At 36.4% G+C, this 21226-nt stretch overlaps 1 protein-coding gene across 2 annotated transcripts in view; it reads right to left on the reverse strand.

Annotated features, from left to right (window-relative positions):
* LOC127447516 (unconventional myosin-XVI-like) overlaps window positions 1-21226 on the reverse strand; it is a 296555-nt gene that overhangs the window by 148279 nt on the left and 127050 nt on the right. For both annotated transcript variants that reach the window (XM_051709448.1, XM_051709447.1), the window contains exons 7-11: window positions 18479-18604; window positions 15030-15105; window positions 9485-9632; window positions 7745-7895; window positions 5872-5982 (exon numbers count right to left, since the gene is read on the reverse strand). In XM_051709448.1, the coding sequence (XP_051565408.1) occupies window positions 5872-5982; window positions 7745-7895; window positions 9485-9632; window positions 15030-15105; window positions 18479-18604 (612 nt within the window). The remainder of the gene's footprint in view (window positions 1-5871; window positions 5983-7744; window positions 7896-9484; window positions 9633-15029; window positions 15106-18478; window positions 18605-21226) is intronic.

A 21226-nucleotide genomic window follows, 5' to 3' on the forward strand; every position in this document is an offset into this window, starting at 1 on the left:
GCCTGGAAGAAGGAACACCACCTTCAACCCAACCTGGCAAAGACCGAGCTCCTCCCTGCATTTGAGTACAATATCACTGTTCAGCTGGGTTCATCTACAATAACTTGAAAAAGAAACTTGGCGATAACCATCGACGACCAGCTCAACTTCACCGACCACATCTCAAAAACATCCCAAGTGTCTCTCTACACAGGCTGCCAGTTGCTGCACATCTCAAATTCAAGGCTCTGATGCTGGCATACAGAACAATCACTGTGTCTGCACCAGCTTACCTACAATCATTCCTGCATAGCTAAATTCCAACCAGAAGCCTGCGGTTTGCAAATGAGCGGTGCCTTGTGGTACCAACACAAAGAGGCACCAAATCAATATCCCGGATATTTGGCTTCACTGTACCTCGATGGTGGGATGGTGGAATATCTTGTTATCCCTGCAGCTACAATGGTGCTCATGTGTCCTGAGGACTTCAGCACAGGCCAACTGCTAATATATTTCCCATGAGAGTCAGCTGGAGAAAGATCTGTACTGCAGGGCACAACCACTCCTCCTGGTCAGAACACTAATAATGATCTATAACAGGTTTAGAAATTGGGAGGTGGCCTTGTTATCACTGCGACAGCAATGTCTCCTGGGAATCAAGGGCTACTATGTAACTGTTTTGTTCCACTAGTGTGCCATCAATTTCAGTCTAAAGGTCAATAACTTTTTAATCTCAGCTTCACACAGCATGCCCACTGCACATTAACAGATTGTTCACAGAACATCTAATGCATACTGCACACAATTTATTTATTTATTTATTTTTATCAGTTTATCAGGACAGAGTGGTAACTAGCAGCATAAAGAAAACTTGATTGTGAAAAGACTAAGACTTGAGACTTGATGTAGATTTGGCCCTTAAAGATTTGAGACTCGGCGTTGAGAGACAAAGACTTGACTTGGACTCATGACAAAAGGAAAATACTTGAGACTTGACAAAGACTCATTTGTAAGTCACTTTGTATAAAAGCATCTACTATATGTATAACTGTAGATGTAAATGTAGACTTGGCCCTGAAAGATTTGAGATTTGACTTGGACTTATGACAATAAAACAAAGACATAAGACTTGACTTGGACTTGGCCCTTAAAAACTTGATTCTTCAATTAGACTCTGCCTTCAGAGAAGAAGACTTGACTTGGACTCATACAAATGACAAATACTTGAGAGTTGACTTAGACTAATTTGTAAGTTGCTTTGGATAAAAGTGTCTGGTAAATAAATAAATGTAAATGTAGACTTGGCCTTGAAAGATGAAGACATGAGACTTCACTTAGACTTGACCCAGAAAGGGGCAGTGGTGGCTTGGCGGTTAAGGCTTAATTTAGATTTGGCCGTGAAAGACTTGAGACTTCACTTGGACTAGGTCCTGAAAGACTTGAGACTTAACTTGGACTTGGTGCTGAAAAACTAGAGACTTGAGACATTGCTTAGACTTGGCCCTGGAGGACTTGAGACTTGACCTGAACTTGGCCCTGAAAGACTTGAGACTTGACTTAGACTTGGCTCTGAAAAACTTGAGACTTGACTTGAACTTGGCCTTAAAAGACTTGAGACTTGACTTGGCCTTGAAAGACTAAGACTTGAAACTTTACTTAGACTTGGCCCTGAAAGACTTGAGAATTGATTTGGACTCTACATCAGAAACTTGTGAACACCTGTGCACCTATCGACTATAATAAGATATGCATAGGAGGTGTGTAGGCATTCCAGTCTATCTTGGAAAGGAATGTGTCTACATGTAGTAATGAATTACTTTACAAATCCTAACATTATTAGACAGTGCTTATCTTCTTTCAGGTCAGTTTAAAGAGTTACAGTATATGGTTCATTCCCCTATTATAAAGTGCAAGTCCAGCATACATACATATATATATATATATATATATATATATATATATATATATATATATATATATATATATATACAGGTGCATCTCAATAAATTAGAATGTCGTGGAAAAGTTCATTTGTTTCAGTAAACAACTCAAATTGTGAAACTCGTGTATTAAATAAATTCAATGCACACAGACTGAAGTAGTTTAAGTCTTTGGTTCTTTTAATTGTGATGATTTTGGCTCACATTTAACAAAAACCCACCAATTCACTATCTCAAAAAATTAGAATACATTATAAGACCAATAAAAAAAAAAAAACATTTTTAGTGAATTGTTGGCCTTCTGGAAAGTATGTTCATTTACTGTATATGTACTCAATACTTGGTAGGGGTTCCTTTTTGCTTTAATTACTGCCTCAATTCGGCGTGGCATGGAGGTGATCAGTTTGTGGCACTGCTGAGGTGGTATGGAAGCCCAGGTTTCTTTGACAGTGGGCTTCAGCTCATCTGCATATTTTGGTCTCTTGTTTCTCATTTTCCTCTTGACAATACCCCATAGATTCTCTATGGGGTTCAGGTCTGGTGAGTTTGCTGGCCAGTCAAGCACACCAACACCATGGTCATTTAACCAACTTTTGGTGCTTTTGGCAGTGTGGGCAGGTGCCAAATCCTGCTGGAAAATGAAATCAGCATCTTTAAAAAGCTGGTCAGCAGAAGGAAGCATGAAGTGCCCCAAAATTTCTTGGTAAACGGGTGCAGTGACTTTGGTTTTCAAAAAACACAATGGACCAACACCAGCAGATGACATTGCAACCCAAATCATCACAGACTGTGGAAACTTAACACTGGACTTCAAGCAGCTTGGGCTATGAGCTTCTCCACCCTTCCTCCAGACTCTAGGACCTTGGTTTCCAAATGAAATACAAAACTTGCTCTCATCTGAAAAGAGGACTTTGGACCACTGGGCAACAGTCCAGTTCTTCTTCTCCTTAGCCCAGGTAAGACGCCTCTGACGTTGTCTGTAGTTCAGGAGTGGCTTAACAAGAGGAATATGACAACTGTAGCCAAATTCCTTGACACGTCTTTGTGTGGTGGCTCTTGATGCCTTGACCCCAGCCTCAGTCCATTCCTTGTGAAGTTCACCCAAATTCTTGAATCGATTTTGCTTGACAATCCTCATAAGGCTGTGGTTCTCTCGGTTGGTTGTGCATCTTTTTCTTCCACACTTTTTCCTTCCACTCAACTTTCTGTTAACATGCTTGGATACAGCACTCTGTGAACAGCCAGCTTCTTTGGCAATGAATGTTTGTGGCTTACCCTCCTTGTGAAGGGTGTCAATGATTGTCTTCTGGACAACTGTCAGATCAGCAGTCTTCCCCATGATTGTGTAGCCTAGTGAACCAAACTGAGAGACCATTTTGAAGGCTCAGGAAATCTTTGCAGTTGTTTTGAGTTGATTAGCTGATTGGCATGTCACCATATTCTAATTTTTTGAGATAGTGAATTGGTGGGTTTTTGTTAAATGTGAGCCAAAATCATCACAATTAAAAGAACCAAAGACAAACTACTTCAGTCTGTGTGCATTGAATTTATTTAATACACGAGTTTCACAATTTGAGTTGAATTACTGAAATAAATGAACTTTTCCAAGACATTCTAATTTATTGAGATGCACCTGTATATATAAAAGACCAGTAGCCACCTCTATCTCTATCCATCTCTGCAGTAATGACAGACATCATTAGGCCCATTACAGTGTACATAAAAGGCCCAATCTCTGCTCTCTTCCTCGATATCAGCCTCAGTAGGGAGACTTAATTTTGCTCCATTGTAAAGTGTGGAAATGGAAGCCACCATTAGACATAGATTTGTCTCCAGTCATGAACTAGCACAGTGTGCAGTGAACTGCAGGCCTGTTTGAATGATCCACAATGAGGTGGGTGAGTAATATAGAGATTGATTTCTTCCTTTAATCAAAATCATTTATTGACAAGATATAGGAGAGAATATAGGAAAAAATAGTAGATGTACCACATCAGATGTGAGTGTGGGGAGATGTGTATGTAAGAATGGGAGCTTTATTGAACTGTCGACACTGTAAATTTCTCTTGTGAAATAAGTGTATCCAATGAACTATATAGACATACTCTTTGCGGAACACAAAGCACCCTCCTCACGTAATCCATCCAAGTTTACATAATGCCAAAGGCTGGGTGATATACAGTAGCTATATATACACAGTATGTGATATTGTATAGTACGTATTTGTTCTGAACTGGCTCTGAAAAGGTTAATTGTTTTTATTCAGACAGAGGAATGATAATTTCAACCAAACTATGGTTGCTATGTGGACTCAAATCATTTAATGTAAAATAAATAATCTAGTTAATCATGGTCAAGGCATGTTTCATACACTGTTCTTTTGCAAAATAATCATGCTATTTAATCATTTTTTATTTTTATTTTAATAGCACCAATCGAACATTACATAGTAATAAACAGCACTCATGTTACTCATTTCACAGGTTAGTCAATAATAACATTTACATATATCAATCTTAAGGTACAGTAGCAAAAACAGTTGTTTTGTTTGACTCAAAGGGTCAGATAGAGGGTCAAAAATGGTCATGTAAAACTAAATTGTGACTATTTGGTGCAAGAAACCTTAGCAACCATTTTAAATAATGTTGCTCCTTAATAGAAATAGTAAAAGTAATCACTTTGGCATTGGCAGAATCTGTGATGGCAGTGATAGAAAGAATACTGATTGCCATAAACTTAATTACCAAAGTAGGATTGCAGTAGTACAAGACTAATAGTAAAAGAGAAGGGCCAAGATTTATACACAAAACAGTCATTGTAGTAATAGTTTCAGTAACGACAGCAGCTGTAAACAGAGGATCAATGTAAGAATGTCTTTTCATCTCCCCAGGGTTGGCTCAAGTCTTTGGCCTGAATACATTGAGACCTAGATGGCTGCCATCCAGACACTAGTCCCTGGCCAGCCTACAGTCAGGGGCCTTGGCCACTCTGCAAGACCACAGAGAAGAGAGCCAGCAGCAGTGTGTGTGTGTGTGTGTGTGTGTGTGTGTGTGAGACCAGTCCCTTCAGCACAGGGTGACGCATACTGGACCGGATGGCTCGGTGAAAGACCAAAGCAAGTATAATTGAGGCTAGCATCCGGGCATCACCTCCCTCAGAGCGAGTAAAGAACATAGAATGGAGGGCTCTTCCTGAAGTCATGGCCCAGAAATGGACAAGTACTCAGGGTTAGGTCCCTAACTGAGAGTTCAGTTTTATTTTCACAACTACTTTGTTAAAAAAAATTGAAAATTGTGTAACTATTTACTCACCATCTTGTCATTCTAAACCCGTAAGCTGTTACCATAGAACACAAAATGAGCAATTCTGAAGAATTTTTAAGGACAGTCCATAGTGACCATGACTGTCAGGCTCCCAAAATAACAAAAATGCCATAAAAGCACCATGAAATTAATCTTAATGACTTTGTTCTGAGTTATTTGAAGTGGTGTTTGCATTCAGGTAAAAAAAATAAAAATTGCATTAGGTGTGACGTCACTGACACCAAAACACCATTGGTTCTGAACGTGTAAAGCCAATTCAAATTATGTGGAATGGAGAGTTGGAGAGTGGAGAAGAAGATTTTCAACAAATAATGGTCTAAATGTCAGTCTGTACATCACACAAAGCAATGTTATGGCTTCAAAAGACATGGAATATAGCACACAAGTCACATGGACTACTTTTATGGTGTTCTTTGTCCTTTGTTCTATGCAAAAGAGCTTTGAAAATTCTTCAAAAATTATTATTTTGTGCTAGATGGAAAAAAAATAACAGTAGGTAGCTTTAGAACAGCATGGGGGTGAGTAAATAATGATTAAAAATATTTTTCAGTGAACTTTCTTTTAATACATTCTGTTTTAATATATTTAATACATTATTTTAACACATATGCTTGTGTGTATGTACGTACATATATCTGGTCATTGGCGAAGCGCTTCTGCATCTCGTAGAGCAGACTGCTGTCGGTGAGCTCACTGAGGGATGCCAGGTCATCATTAGGGGCAGGAGGCATAAGTTTCACCTGAAATACAAAACACAGCATTCCTCAACAAAACAAAGAAATAATTTATTACTCAAATATTCAAATTATTCAAACAAATTGTTTTGTAAAGAAAAGATGATGAAAGAAGAAACAATTCTGAAAACTGCCATAGCTTGCAAGAAACCTTATATTGATTGAAACAGCAACTTTTCTGTTTCAATAAATATTGTAGTCAGCAGGATTTTTTTTCCTTTCTTCATATTATTCCTTTGTTGAACACACCTGCCTGCATTGATTTAAGGGTCCGTGGAGTATTTATGTGTTCTAATTCAAAGACTAATTGAAATCAAAATGGACCCTTTTTAATATATTTCTTAAAGGGGAAGTCTGTATTTTTGTTCTATGTTAAAATATGTTCCTCTAGCCCTGCCTAAAATGCAGAGACAACTGTAAGTATGCCGTTCATAGGTTCATTTCCCCTAAAACTGTAAACACTATGGCACTATTGCTATGTTTGTAGAAGAAACCAAACTAGCAGCAACATTGGCACAAGTTTAAACGAGACTATGTCTCTACAATGTTTTAAACTTTTCTGCTAATGTAACCAAGACAAACATCGAAAAATAATATTAACCAATAATATAACAGCCTAACATGTTTCCTACAACTGCTATGAGATACTGGACTATTTCTCTATGAGTTTAGACCCATAAAAAAGTCTTTATATTCCTTTAGACTGGATTTATACAAATGCAGGTATCTTCTGACCTCTTCACACATGCGTTCTAGACATGCACATCCACTGTTGTTTCCACCTTTGTCTCTTGTTCTTTACCGGCGATAATGTCTCCTTCTAGTGCTTCTTCGTGATAGAAGTGGCTCAACTGTGAGTGTTGCCACCTTGTGGACCACTAATTAGTGCAAATAATTATAGGCGCATGCGCATACTGCGCATTCAGTGTACATGTGGTCAGAAAAATTGGGCTGCACACGTTCAGGGCTTGAGCACTCTTCATTCCAACCAAAGTATCCTTTGGGCTATAAATGTAACTTAATTCACAGTATTGAATAAAATATATTTAAAAACAACATTCATCTCACCTCATCCGCCATCATGGATGGATTTCTGGAGTGCCGAGTTTTTCAGACACCATGTCTTGCCATGTCATGATCTGTTTTTAATTGTTTTATTTATGTAAACACTAGACTTACGCCTTTGACCACTGCTGTCTCGCTGTTTTTTTTTTTGGGGGGGGGGGGGGGTTCAGCGTCTTGGGCAGGAGAGCCACGTTATTAAGACGCCATGTCATGTTACAGCTTTTGAAAAAAAAAAAAACTGTCTCGAGAAACCTGCATTCCATTCCATTCGTTGGATCCATTCCATTCGTTGGATTGCTGGATCTATCTATTTTTAACACAATAACGTGTTCAGTCTGAAAATCAGAATCAGTCTGAACAGGTTCTGAAAGTCATGCTTATAGAATAGGTTTCATCTGAATGACCACAATATACACTGTTGGCCAGTGTTTCTCAATCCTTTCCTGGAGGACAACTAACACTACACATTTTGGATGTATCCTTTGTCTAACACACCTGATTCTACCGATTAGCTAATTAGTAAAGTGCTCCATGATCTGAATTGGGTTGCAAATAGGGGGTACATCCAAAATGTGTTAATAGTCCTCCAGAACAGTGACTGAGAAACATTGCCTTAAACACATATAGACTGCTTTAGACAATATACACATATCTGCAATTGTAAGTACAATTTTCCCAAGTTAGTTTCCATTTCTCCTCTGACCTGCTCAAGTTTTCCAGCAGCGCTGGGGAACGCTCCATCCAGACCATTATCAAGTGATGGTTGCCTGGTCAATGCTCCTCTTGAGTCCCTGAACATAGCCTCCTTCTCTAGCAGACTGTCCCTCCTAGAAATGGGTACAGCCATGGTGGCCCTGAAAAAACACAACACTCAGTAGATCAACAAGTATCAAAGCAAATTCTCTGCCAAATGTTTTAGCATTTATACTATACAGTGCTGTGAAAAAGTATGTAAACCTCATGAAGTGATTTGTGGGTACACGTGTTGGGCATATACATACTGGAACTTTATTTTGACAGTACTGATGGTAAATATTGGTGATATAATTTAATAAATAACAATGAAAATGTGACTTTCAAATATTTTATTCAACAAAAATATAGAGAAAAAATTATGCCCTCTTTGACAGAAATAAGTTCCTTTAGACCTCTTTATAATTGTTAGAAAAATGTCTTCTAATTAGGATAAATATTTGCCCATCCCTCCATGCAGAATTCCTTTAAATGTGTGAAATTGGAAGGTTTCTTGCACATACAGCCCACTTCAAATATCTCCACAGACTCTCAATTGGATAAATTTGGATTTTTACGTTTTGGCATTTTTTTTTTTTTTTTTTTAGATTCATGCTTAAAACTAGAAAATAAAAAATAATAATAATAATAATTGCCAGTGGGGTAAGAAAAATAAACTTCAAGATACATTCTCTGACAGCAAGTCTCATTAAAGGAATATTCTGGGTTCAATACAAGTTAAGCTCAATCGACAGCATTTGTGGCATAATATTGATTACCACAAAACATTATTTTGACTCATTCCTCATTTTCTTTAAAAAAAGCAAAAATCGAGGTTACAGTGAGACTTTGGATTGGAAGTGAATGGGGCCAATTTTTGGAGGGTTTAAAGGCAGAAATGTGTAGCTTATAATTTTATTACAGCACTTACATCATTTATTCTGTTAAAACTCATATATTATTTGAGCTTTAAAGTTGTTTAAATTATAATTTTTACAGTCATTTAGAACAAAGTTGTAAAACTGGATATCACTTTACACAGAAAAGGTTAGTAAGCGAGTTTATCACACTGAAATCCTGTGAACACATATTGTTTACATCTTGTGGCTATACAAGTGAATAAACAGTGAATATTGTAACATTTACAGAATGCCTCCATTCACTTCCATCACTTCCACTATAAGTGTCTCACTATAACCTCAATTTTTTATTTATTTTTTTAAAGAAAAGGAGCAGCAAGTCAAAATTAATTTCTGTGTTAATCAATATTATGCCACAAATGCTGTCGATTGAGCTTAACTTGTATTGAACACAGAATATTCCTTTAAGTTGCACAATTTTGCTTTGCAAATAAATGTATCTTGTGATAAGGACTTTTAGATATTTTAAATAAATAAAAACACAATACTGATTAAGAAAATAATTGTTTGCAGTGCAGCTAAGCTTTCCTGGTATACTAGTCATAAGCTCGACCAGCATCAGGCCCGCACTACCCAGCTTGAACCAGAATGGAAATGCATGCTGGTCCAAGCAGATCAGGGATGTAGCCTTTGTTCCATATGATCTTCCATGTGCAGCCTTATATTTATAACATATTAATGTATTTCTAATGTCTTAATCAATAAGTCTCTAAAATCCACAGTTTTCATGTGCATGGATTTACCAAACATTCACTGAATGATGAATATAAGACTGTAACTGTTGTACATACAGTTTTCTGACAGGCAAGTTGCTGTCCTGGTTGTCTGTGCAGTGCTCGTCTGATTGTGGAGGTGGGGCGGAGGGATCTGTCTGTCTCAGTACCCAGAATTCCTCTGCTCTCAGAAGCATCTCTGCAATCTGCTCAGTGCCAGCGATGTCTTTAAAAGCAGGCCACAGTAGCATATATTGTTATTATTATGTTTTTAATAATTTGTTATCAAGTTTCAAAAATGTTGTGTCAAAAGTCAGACAACTCTGTACTAACAAGAAAAGAAAAGCATTCAGTCAGCACACTTTCATCAAGATATCACCCCCATGCTGTCTTTCACATGGCTGTGCCCGCACTGTAATGGGCATTGAGCCCTATTATAGATTGATCCATCTGTGCTTGGATTGAGGGGAACAGGGAGACGGATAATACATACCCTTTAAATGAGCTGTAAGAGCCTTTCCCTTTCTTACTGAAAGAGAGCGACACTAGAAGACCCCAGAGAACGATCCACCAATAACACACACACATTCTTCCACAAAGTCAGATACTGTATTTTTATGCCTCCCTAAAGAGACTCTAAGTGAAAAGAAAGGATTGACTTTGGCTCTGTGTTTCATCCCAGACATCCTTGAGTTAAGCTGGTGTGTTAGAATGAGCTATTGATTAGAGTCTGTGGTGCAGAGTGCTAGGGAATTGAGTGCTGGTGAGCGACGTGGAGGGAGGGAATGGGATAAAATCAGAAGACCCCTCGCTGGAGGTTTAGCATTAGGAGCACGAGTCTCTTTGATGCTCCAAGGTCAGTGTATATTTTGATCATTGCATTTTCTAGTTAAAATAAAGAGAAAGGGAAAATGTCTCATTTATTTGTGTTAGAAATGGAAAAATGAGAATTCTGCTTCATTTTTCTTTTCTTTTTTTCTTCATTGGTAAAAAATTGTTTACGGTTCCACATCCCTTTCATCTGACTGGTCAACCCACCCTGTTTTTCTTATACAGCCTTAATCTTACTGGCCAGAAAGAGAGTCGGTACTGCTCTGCAAATTTAACTCAATTTTAATTAAATATTGTCCCGAACCACCCAGCATACCATATGTAGTAGAAACATGTTGCAGGACACATAATTGTTGCTGTTGCGAGGTGATGCCTCTAATGGACGATGTGCGAGAGATCACAAGCCACATCACTAGGTTATATTCTGACTGGGAGTTTGGTCAATAATATGTTATTTTTATATTTAATAACATTGTATGATTTTGTAGTACCTGTGTTTCCGTGTCCCATTGATAAATGTAGTAACAAAGAGTTCTGTTGCTTTGGATCAAAGTGTATGCTACTTCAATGTTTAGGCATTAAGAACAGAGTATTCCATTCCTCCCAAACCCTGCTAATTTATGTCAGTTATTATGGCTACTTTCACTTATTCAATTATTTGTTTTCATTATTGCATTTTATTTATTTATTTTTTTTATTTATTTTTTTCATTTATTTTTTATCAAAATGTAGTCACATCAGTTTATGCCAAATTATTTCCTTTCATGGTCATTCAGGAATAATGATTTATTCACAATGAAAGAGGAGAAAAAAAAGAGAGAAATATTTACCCCCCAAAACAGTTGATCTCTAATCAGTTTTGCATAAAAAGTTGCATAAAAAAAGTCCTTCAAATTTCCCCCACAGAGTGAGGATGCAAATAAAAACTTGCATGAGAAGGGAAATATTCACAGTGTTACAACTGTACTACATTACAGCTGTACTCGGTCTACCCTACGAAAAACCTTTATGAATGCGGAATGCGGCAATTTACGCAAGCATAGCTTTACAAACAAATTTACACAAAGGTTCGTTCTGCTCTTCTTTAAAAAATGAGGCCCGCTGTGTGGCCCCTGACGTTAAGACGTGGTTACACTATAAGTGAAAGGCATCTAAAATGCTTTCTGAGAATTAATGCTTTGATGTCGAAAATTAACACTCTTGAATGAAATTGTGGTTTCATCATTGATCAATTAAACTGTCCCAGACGCCTCCCTGCTGTATCTGTGAATTTTACTATTCCAGATTGTGATCATACAGCCATTTTACTCATTAAACACAACCCAAAAGTTCCCACAACCTGATAGAACATGTACATCACCCAGATGTCTATTTGATGTGTGTGTTTACATCTGGAAGATGTTTTTTTACATTGTTTGCTCATCTGCAATCGGTCTATGAGAATATGTCTCGGATGTCAGAGATTCATGAGACATTTATGATTAAAAATGTTTGTAAATCTGTTCTTTTTAAGATGAAAAGATCTAAAACAGACATCTCGGAGATGTACGTGTGCTATCTGGGAAGTCAATATGATCTGCCAACAATATATATATATATATATATATATATATATATATATATATATATATATATATATATATATATATGTTTTTATATTTTTTTATTATTTTTTTTTTTTTACATTTAATAATTACTTAACTAAAAGTCCAGGCAGAACTGAGGCAACTATGTCAGCAGCACTCCAACTTGCAAAAGTATGTTGCACTTTTATTTGTTTTTTTAATTTGTCATGACCATGTTCCACCCTCTACCTGACCCTTAGAATTTACAACTTCTATGCGTAAATGACCTCCATTGCAATTGGCTAACCTCTACAAATGTGAAATGAGTGACAATGCCCAAGTCTCTGAATACTGAATAGGCAATGATATGCAAACATGGGAGGTGATTTGTAAACATACTCATGGTTGTGATATCAAAAAAGCTATGATGTAATGACAAAAGAGATAAAGAACCAACCTTTATGAAACCATGGTTGTCAGGGTTGGGGAATCGAAATACATGTAACGGGAATACGTATTTAAAATACAAAATATAAGTAACTGTATTCCACTACAGTTACAATTTAAATCATTGGTAATTAGAATACAGTTACATTCAAAAAGTATTTTGATTACTGAAGAGATTACTTTGCATTTTATTGTCATTTGTTTCATTTAATATTTAGTCCTTTCAGATGGAAAACATTTATACATATAAATGATGCGATCCAAAGTGCATTTGAACAGCGGTGAAACAATTTCTTATGATGTGTTACATTCATAAGAGGAGATAGAGAATTAAGTTTGGAGCAGAAGAAATAGAAATAAACCTTGTGTAAACTGTCAGCTTTACGCTAAGCTAAAATGCTATTTCTAGCCATTTTACATGCACATGTTACCAGCCACGATCATATTTTTTATCAAGAAAATTCACGTTGGATCATAATTTATTTTTTCTAGTAAGACCTTTGATATTAGGGCAAAAATCATATTCTTGATTATAATTTTTATATTGTTTTCCTGTAAAAATATCTAAAAATCCTTAAAACAAGATCAATTTGATTGATCTTGTTTTAGAAACAACACTGCATAAGATATTTAGGTTCTTCAGATAATGTATTTTTAACATGTGTATTTTGTCTTACTGTACTGGCAGAGTTTTTATATTCAAAACAAGTGAAAAAATCTACCAGTGCTGAAGAAGTAATCCAAAGTATTTAGAATACGTTACTGACCTTGAGTAATCTAACGAAATATGTTACAAATTACATTTTACAGCATGTATTCTGTAATCTGTAGTGGAATACATATCAAAAGTAACCCTCCCAACCCTGATGGTTGTCACATTTTATAGCTGGTTTGAAATAGCACTGAAACAAAATATTGACAAACAGTTTTAGATATTTATCTATTTCCCCATTCAAGTAGAAAGTAGTTATAGTGTATGCCTACTAACAATTGTAAACAGAAAATAGCTGCCATTAGGTGGTAACAAGAACTTGGCTTCAATTAGCTTTGACAGTAGTTGATAGTAAACATCCTGAGCCACAGGACAAGAAAGTTTCTTCTCTGCCCAGCTATGAAATATTCACACCCTATTTAATATTTACATATTAGGGCTGGACGATAGCTACGAAATAGCATCTTGATATTTTTTGTCTTTTAATTATATTCAATATACATCTTGAAATCGATTCATTTGCTCTGTAAAGGCTTAAAAGGGTGATATTTATTTAGAGGAAATGTAATCAATTAGATCTAAAATGTTTGATGCAAGAAGTGAAATACAATTAAACATAATGGTTTTTCACTAAACAAAAAAGAAAAATTATTGTATATGCACCTATAAAACAAAACATAACATTGTAATAAATGGCAATATCTACCACAGGTATGCTTCTGTGAAATGTTTTGAGTGATGATGCAAACAAATTAGAGTTTAGAGTTTTGAACTGACAGTCTTCAATGAATTCAATGAAATTAACAGAATTTACTAACTCTGTCCCTGTTTATATCTTTATCTTATTATTATTATTATTATTATTATTATTATTATCTATTTATGTGCATATATAGATACAGAAATTATGCAGTCCACATTTTCTCTCTCACACAGACATTTCTTTAGAATGAAAGTGACATGTTGTTAGGTCATACCTGGGTTATGCTCCAGTAATCTCTAACAGCTTGACAAATTAACTGCTGATATAAACTGTGCTATTAAATGAATATATATATATATATATATATATATATATATATATATATATATATATATATATATATACACACAGTGAATGCATTGAATGGATACAGGCACACGCTATGATAATGAACTATGTGCAGAGAGCAATGGGTACTAGATGCATATCAATATTGTTCTTTCTCTTCATGTGTCTTTTCTCACATGTTACTCATAGGTTTAATTACTACAGTAAAGCAGTGTGGGTAATGAGCAGTCCTGGCAGTGAGTGGATGACTGTATCTAAGCTCTCATACAGTATGTAATTATGAAATCACACAGTATGGGCAGTAATGATGTTTCTGGAACCCAGTTCCTCCATTTCTATACTACACTGGTTGAAAAGTAGTATGTAAGTGCACATTTTAGTGATATACTGATACATTGTCCAGGCTTATACGACCAAGCCTGATATTTGGCCATTTTATAAGCATCAGTACAGCGTCAACACAATTTTTGCTTTATATAGAGTATATATATATAGACATAATTTACCCCAAAATCAAAAGTATTAAATAGTTTCTATTTATTTATTTTTTTATTTATTGTCCCACAAATTCATATTACCATAATGCATAAATCCCATTACCAATACTGTAATGTGAAAAAATGATATAACATTTATTTTTGATTCTTAATCTGCTCTATTTATGCAAATTTAAATAAAGGAAAATGTATTACAGTTACTGCACTGATCACCAAAAGATTGGAAATTGTAAAAAAATCTAAATCAAAAGTGACACATTACATTCATGCAAATTTGGAGGGACTCTGTGCTTAAATGTCACAAAAATGGTCCTAAAATAGACTTGATTGATTGATTTTATTTTGATTTTTAAATATCCCATTTAAGCTCACACTATATTATCCATTGGCCACCCTGCTCTCTATACTGTATATCTGCATTGGCCACTGAAAAATCCATATCAGTTGATCACTATTCCATCTTACGATTTAAAAAAAAAAAAATATTTTAAGGCGCATGCATGTTAATGTGTGTTTGTACCTAAGGGTTTGTCCTGGTTGCAATTCAGAAGAGTTGGATCTGCTTTGTGCTTCAACAGCTGGCGCACAATGTGGGTCTGTAGGGAAGATACAAACATATACATACACGCTCAGATATCTCTGTAACTTCAGAGGAAATCAAAGAGAATAGTAAGAGATGTAGGTCATGAGGCTGAGTATAATCCAAAACATCAGCTGTCACCACAGCAGCACTGCTCCTGCCTCCAGTGGCAAAAACATACGCAAACACCTCACATTCACACTAGAGGGAGGGAATTAGCAGGGACCTGGTGACACGATATCATATAGATATCTGGGTTGCTATACAATGTGATTCTTTATGCTCCGTGTATTGTAATTCAAAACTGTGATTTACTGTATTCTTTTACTAACTTTTTCTCATTCATGTTCATTACAATTTGGTGTCTTCCTGCATTACTTACCAAAGAAGTGGCACTGAGCATATTAGTGTCAATATAAAAACAATACTACATAAAGGAATAGCACACCTTGCCATACCTTCCATTGTGTATATCAAAACCCATGCAGTCTTGCTTTTATATATATATATAAAAAAAAAAAATATTCTTTAGGGTTCTAAGAACCCTAAGAAGCTCCAAAGAACCCGTTATTCAAAAAAAGGTTGTATTTACAAAGAATTTTAAAGAAAGAACCTTCTTAATAACCTTAAAAAAGGGTTTTACATAGAACCTTTTAGGGGTTCCAGATATGAAGCGAGCTATAGAACCCTTTCTAAGAGTGCTGTAAGGAGGATGAATCTAGTTTTAAACCTGTATTCTTAGCTGGTTTGTATTTTGGTCGAATAAAAATAACCATTTGTTTTGACTTTTTGACACATTATGTTTCGTCTTCTCACACACTTGCTCTGAGTATTTTTCTTTTTTTTTTTTTTTTTTTTTCAAGAATATTAATGTAAAAAAAAAATAAAAAAATAAGCTGTTGGACATGATGCTGTTCTTTTGTGTCCTGAATCGTAGCGTTCGCTTGTAATGTACATTTGTTTAATAGGTGCATTGAAATAGCATTACAGTGGTGATGCATTAGTGTAAATGAAAGTGTAAATAAGTAATTTTGCAAGCGAAGATTCTCTTAAATAAGATAAATAAAAAATAAATAAAATAAAAAACACTGTTGAAACTCTTAAACAGAACTCAACAAGCTAGAGTTTGTGTGTGTATGTGCCTTAAGACATGAGAGGTTTCACATATGATTAACAAACCACATGCATCACTACTTTTTGTAGCTTTTTAAGAGTCAAATTGCAAGTTATTGACAAATTACTATTAGTATACTTGATTTTCCCTGAAACCTATGTACAGGTAGCATAAATTTCTACTACAGGCATATGAGGTGGGGGATCCATTAAAACAGGTGCTGGATCCAATTCCGGAGGTTCTGGGCCTGGCTTGTTCTGGCACAAAAACCCTGCTGGGCTCCCTATTCATTAATACTTAATAAAGGAACATTTACGATACACACAGAGCCCTGTGTTTGTAACTGTAAAGATTTTGTAAGATGAGTCTCTAACTGACTTACTGGGCTTGAACTGAAACTCAGTGACTAAGGCATGGCTATTCTGCTGAGTCACCCAACCATCTGCAGTGCTAATGACTGAGTGAATGTGTTTGCATGGGTTTAGGACAGAGAAAAAGATAAAGGGAGAGAGAGTTATTCAGCTTTCTAGACCCCTGAAAGTATCTAGCACCAAGACATTAGCAGCAGATCCTCCAAGTCCTGTAAGGTGCGAGGTGGAGCCACCGTGGATCGGACTTTTTGGTCCAGCACATCCCACAGATGCTCAGTCGGATTGAGATCTGGGGAATTTGGAGGCCAGGGCAACACCTTGAACTCTTCATTATGTTATGTTCCTCAAACCATTCCTGAATAATGTGTGCAGTGTGGCAGGGCATATTATCCTGCTGAATGAGTCCACTGCCATCAGGGAATAGCATGTGTCAAATTGATATCCACATGAATGGCTGGACCCAGGGTTTTCAAGAAGAACATTGCCCAGAGCATCACACTCCCTCCACTGTCTTGTTGGCTTCCCACAGTGCATCCTGGTGACATCACTTGACCAGGTAAACGGAGCACACGTACATGGATTTAGGGATTTAGCTCATACATCAATATACCAATTAAAATTATATACCTGTAAAAACTTGTCAACCAGTATACATTTTTGGGTTTTGTTTATGTCACAGTTATGCAAAACATTGCTGCATGGTACTGAATGTGCATTCCAGGCAGAGATTGCATTGCAAATAAACATTATCCGTTAAAAACGAATAAAATTTACGTGGTTATTTTGGTCGGACTGCATTCTCTCCACAAGCGAAACGTTCCAGAGTTAATTTGCAATCGGACTGAAACTACCTTGTCCTGGTGGTCTTGGACCAATTGTTTGGATGCAGACTGTGAGCGTGATTGCCATGTTCATATATACCTAAACAAACAGAACTAAGGGAGAAAATGCACCAGGTTCCGAAACATATTCTCCAAATGAGCCATGTTTGAAAACACATTAAGAAACTTCAATAGTTGTGAAAAATAAAAACACTGTATAAAGTTAAAGTATTTCTTTGTGGTAAAATGGCCTAAATGTTGGTCAGGACATTTCTGATTTTCTAAAAGTCAGTAGGGACATCTACGCTTATGTATGTGGTAGAGAGTTCCCTGAGGGGAAAAGAACAAAGGAGGAGAAAGAAAGACAACTCTCTTCATCAGCAAATAAAGCATTATCAAATATTTGTCCGCTTCAGCAAGTTTGTCCTTTCCTCCAGAAATCAATCTCTGCTCTACCAGAATCACTGTTCAAATCATATAAAACAAATCAGTATATGCATGTGCTCCTCAGAGCTCTGGCCAATCTGGATGGGAATTGGTCAGATCAATGCAATGCTGAAGTCTCATTAATTAAAAACAGGAGGGGGGTGGGGGGGATATAATGAACTGTATTTGGTCTACAATTACTCTAATATCGATATTTTCCCATGACTGTAAACAGCAATCTGAGATACTGGCTAATCTCAGGATGCAAGGGCAATATAACACTATGCTCATGCATATTCCAATCAGTCATCTTGCTCATTTAGTCCATATTTGATTATAATTTTAACAGTCAGTGCCCATAAGACAGAAAGTATAATAACATTTCAATCAACTCTGCATCGGCAATGTCTGCGCTGCATCAAAAAGAAGAATTTGATGTACTTTTGCCTCTATGTTTGCAACCTGTCTTAGCTTTCAAGTGTTCTACATTCACTGCATTGCCAACTCCATTTTGCTTAATTTAAAGTTAACAATATTACCTTAATCCACGGATGTGTGCAATCTTTTGTGTGTCACTAAATTGGTGTTTTGTTTTGTGAAATGTCTATTGCATATTGATTCTAGAATCTCTTGAATAAAGAATTTAGTGCTACATACCTGCCCATATTTGGCAGCAAGGTGTAAGGGTGTCCAGAAGCTGTTGTCAGAGACCTGGACATCTGCCCCGTTCTCCAGCAACATAGACACCACCTCCTTATAACCACTGGCACAGGCGATGTGGAGCTGCAAACGCAACACAGGCAAAAATATCACAGGTAACAGGTTTAATTTGGCCAAAATGTGCAAGCTTTACATTCAAATTGCCATCTATAATTTAACAGATTGTCCAATGTTTTGAAAGAAGTGGTTCTCAGCAGTGACAAGCCAAAAATAGGTCACAGGTCTGTTGCGATAAGGTGTGGACAGCAGGAAAAACTAAAAATACTAAAATGCAACTCACCATATAATCATGCATGTTTAAGATATCAACATATAGGCTTATCAGCTTTTAAATGTGAAGAGAAAACACTTCACATTTATTTTATTGTTTTATAAAAGGCTGTGGGTCCTATCATATAACTATCATGATAACTCATGTTATTTTTTGCAAATTCATTCGTCACTTGGTAAAAGCTAACTAAATTAGGCATATGCCAACAAGCAGCCTGCCCCAAACTGTGGAAGGAAAAAGAAAATATAACCCAGAATACATTAAATACGGGGTCACTTTCAATGACGATATACATGGTTTGTGTCTAAAAAAATTTTATCGAATAAATTACATAATATACTGATTAATCGCAGTTAATCACAAATATAAATATTTGCTGAGAAAGACTCTCAAAAAACAACTCAATATATAATGATTAAATAATTATAATTGTTATGTTTAAATAATTACAAATACACACACTCACACACACACATATATATATATAAGTACGTACACACTGTATAAACAGATATATATATATATATATATATATATATATATATATATATATATATATAAAATTACATTATTGTGGCAGCCGAGTAAAGCTTTGATAAGTCAATACAAAAAGAGGCTTTAAAAGGCAATATAATCTCCATATTATTGAACATAAGCCTATCATTGCCGTACAGTCCACAGCAATCCATTTTACATTGGATTTGTCGATCTGTCAAAAGTAGACTTATTATAAGGGCTTTTCTAAGGATGGGTCAATGTGCACATGCCTCAGACGTACTGTATGATTTCGGAATGTCTCACTTTGGTTGCATTGCATCCTAAGCAGCTTTTTAGCTCGCTGTGTCAAATTAAACAGTTTGAAACTTAGAAAAATACTTCTCGAGATCCCTGCATTCGGAAATTAAGCGTAGTTCTAATGGGAGTCTCATAGTCATCATCATTGCACAATAATTAATTAAATCTGTTAGCCAATCACATATTAGCTTTCTCTTTAAAGGTCCACTATCAGCCTTTCCTCTCTGCAGTTCAGTGTGCTGATGTGGCTACTTCTGCTCTACCCGGTACTGGGAGCCGTGCACTCCCCATGTTACACGTTATGCCTCGCTGCTCCAAGCATCAACCGATTATTACTCGCCTTGATGTTCACGCTCCCTCCAGCCAGTCTCCATCAGAAAATATGCTACGTTCTCAGTCTTTTCTTCTTTTGGGGAACACGGGTCTTACCGCTTATGCAGGTGATCGTGCGTCCTGCAGCGTGGCGGCCGCACACACGTGTAACTGAGTTTAGGATTATAATGATGATCTGTTCACTCAGCGTTTGCATGTCTAAATGTACCCCTCATCGGGCGAATCAAGATACAATATTCATGCACGTCATCGGGCATAGTACTCAGCATAGGTGGTCTGATTATATTCATTAGGTAAGTTCATACTCCCACGGTTCGTTGGTCGCTCCTATAGTATGTTAATCACGAAGCGTCTTTTGACTTCATATGGGTACTTCCACATTCTTCTTGAAGGGGAAGTATCACTGCTGCTATATGTCCTGACACTCAGAATTAGGCTTTGCTCTACATATCTATATTTCATTATCAATTCAATGCTGTCTGCACTCTAATACAAGTAATTACCTAGCGATCCAGGTATTAATTCCATTCTAGCACGTTACATGTTTCATTTATGAGAGCGATCTGGCATCATTAGAGCGTAAAGATGGGTTACTGAACTATTAATTATTTTATCATTGATACACCATGAAGCTTCTAAACTATGGGGCCTTACACAACAATAGGGCTTTATCACAAATGTTTGAAATTCCAAGTTTCATTACACAAGTTTCTGCATACATTTCATTTTCTGCATCTGCTGGTCAAAGCATAAGCTCCCCATTATACTTTCTACATTAGTCATCAACATACGTGTTCACTATTTGCTCGTGGTCAGGGCAGTAACTTTTATTAGCAGGTAAGTAAGGTATTTATATGACTTTACTGAAATAATAATAATACTAATCACAGCTGCAAAGCACCTCAAGGTCTATCAAAATTCATGATCAAAGCTGAGCGCTGGTTTTCTTTTGCTACAAGAAATTCATCTGCCCAACCATCACACCATCAGCATGCGCACCTCTCATCAGCAGTAAGTAAACTTCATCATCCTAACATATCTGGTGGTGGCCTGGGATCACGTTCATTCATTTGCTTCACGCATCACCATTGCAAAGGTATTGCACAAACCAAGCTCACACTAATCGCTAGGTCTCAAATGACAAATATTGTTTATCATTTGTCAAGGAAATTGCATAAACAATGTTCACCCTAATCGCTAGGGTTCAAATCACAAACATTGTTTATCCTTTGGAAAGGATATTGCACAAACGTCCTGGTTACTTGCGTAACCTCCGTTCCCTGATG

The sequence above is a fragment of the Myxocyprinus asiaticus genome, chromosome 10 (assembly GCF_019703515.2).
Source record: "Myxocyprinus asiaticus isolate MX2 ecotype Aquarium Trade chromosome 10, UBuf_Myxa_2, whole genome shotgun sequence".
Lineage (NCBI taxonomy): Eukaryota > Metazoa > Chordata > Actinopteri > Cypriniformes > Catostomidae > Myxocyprinus > Myxocyprinus asiaticus.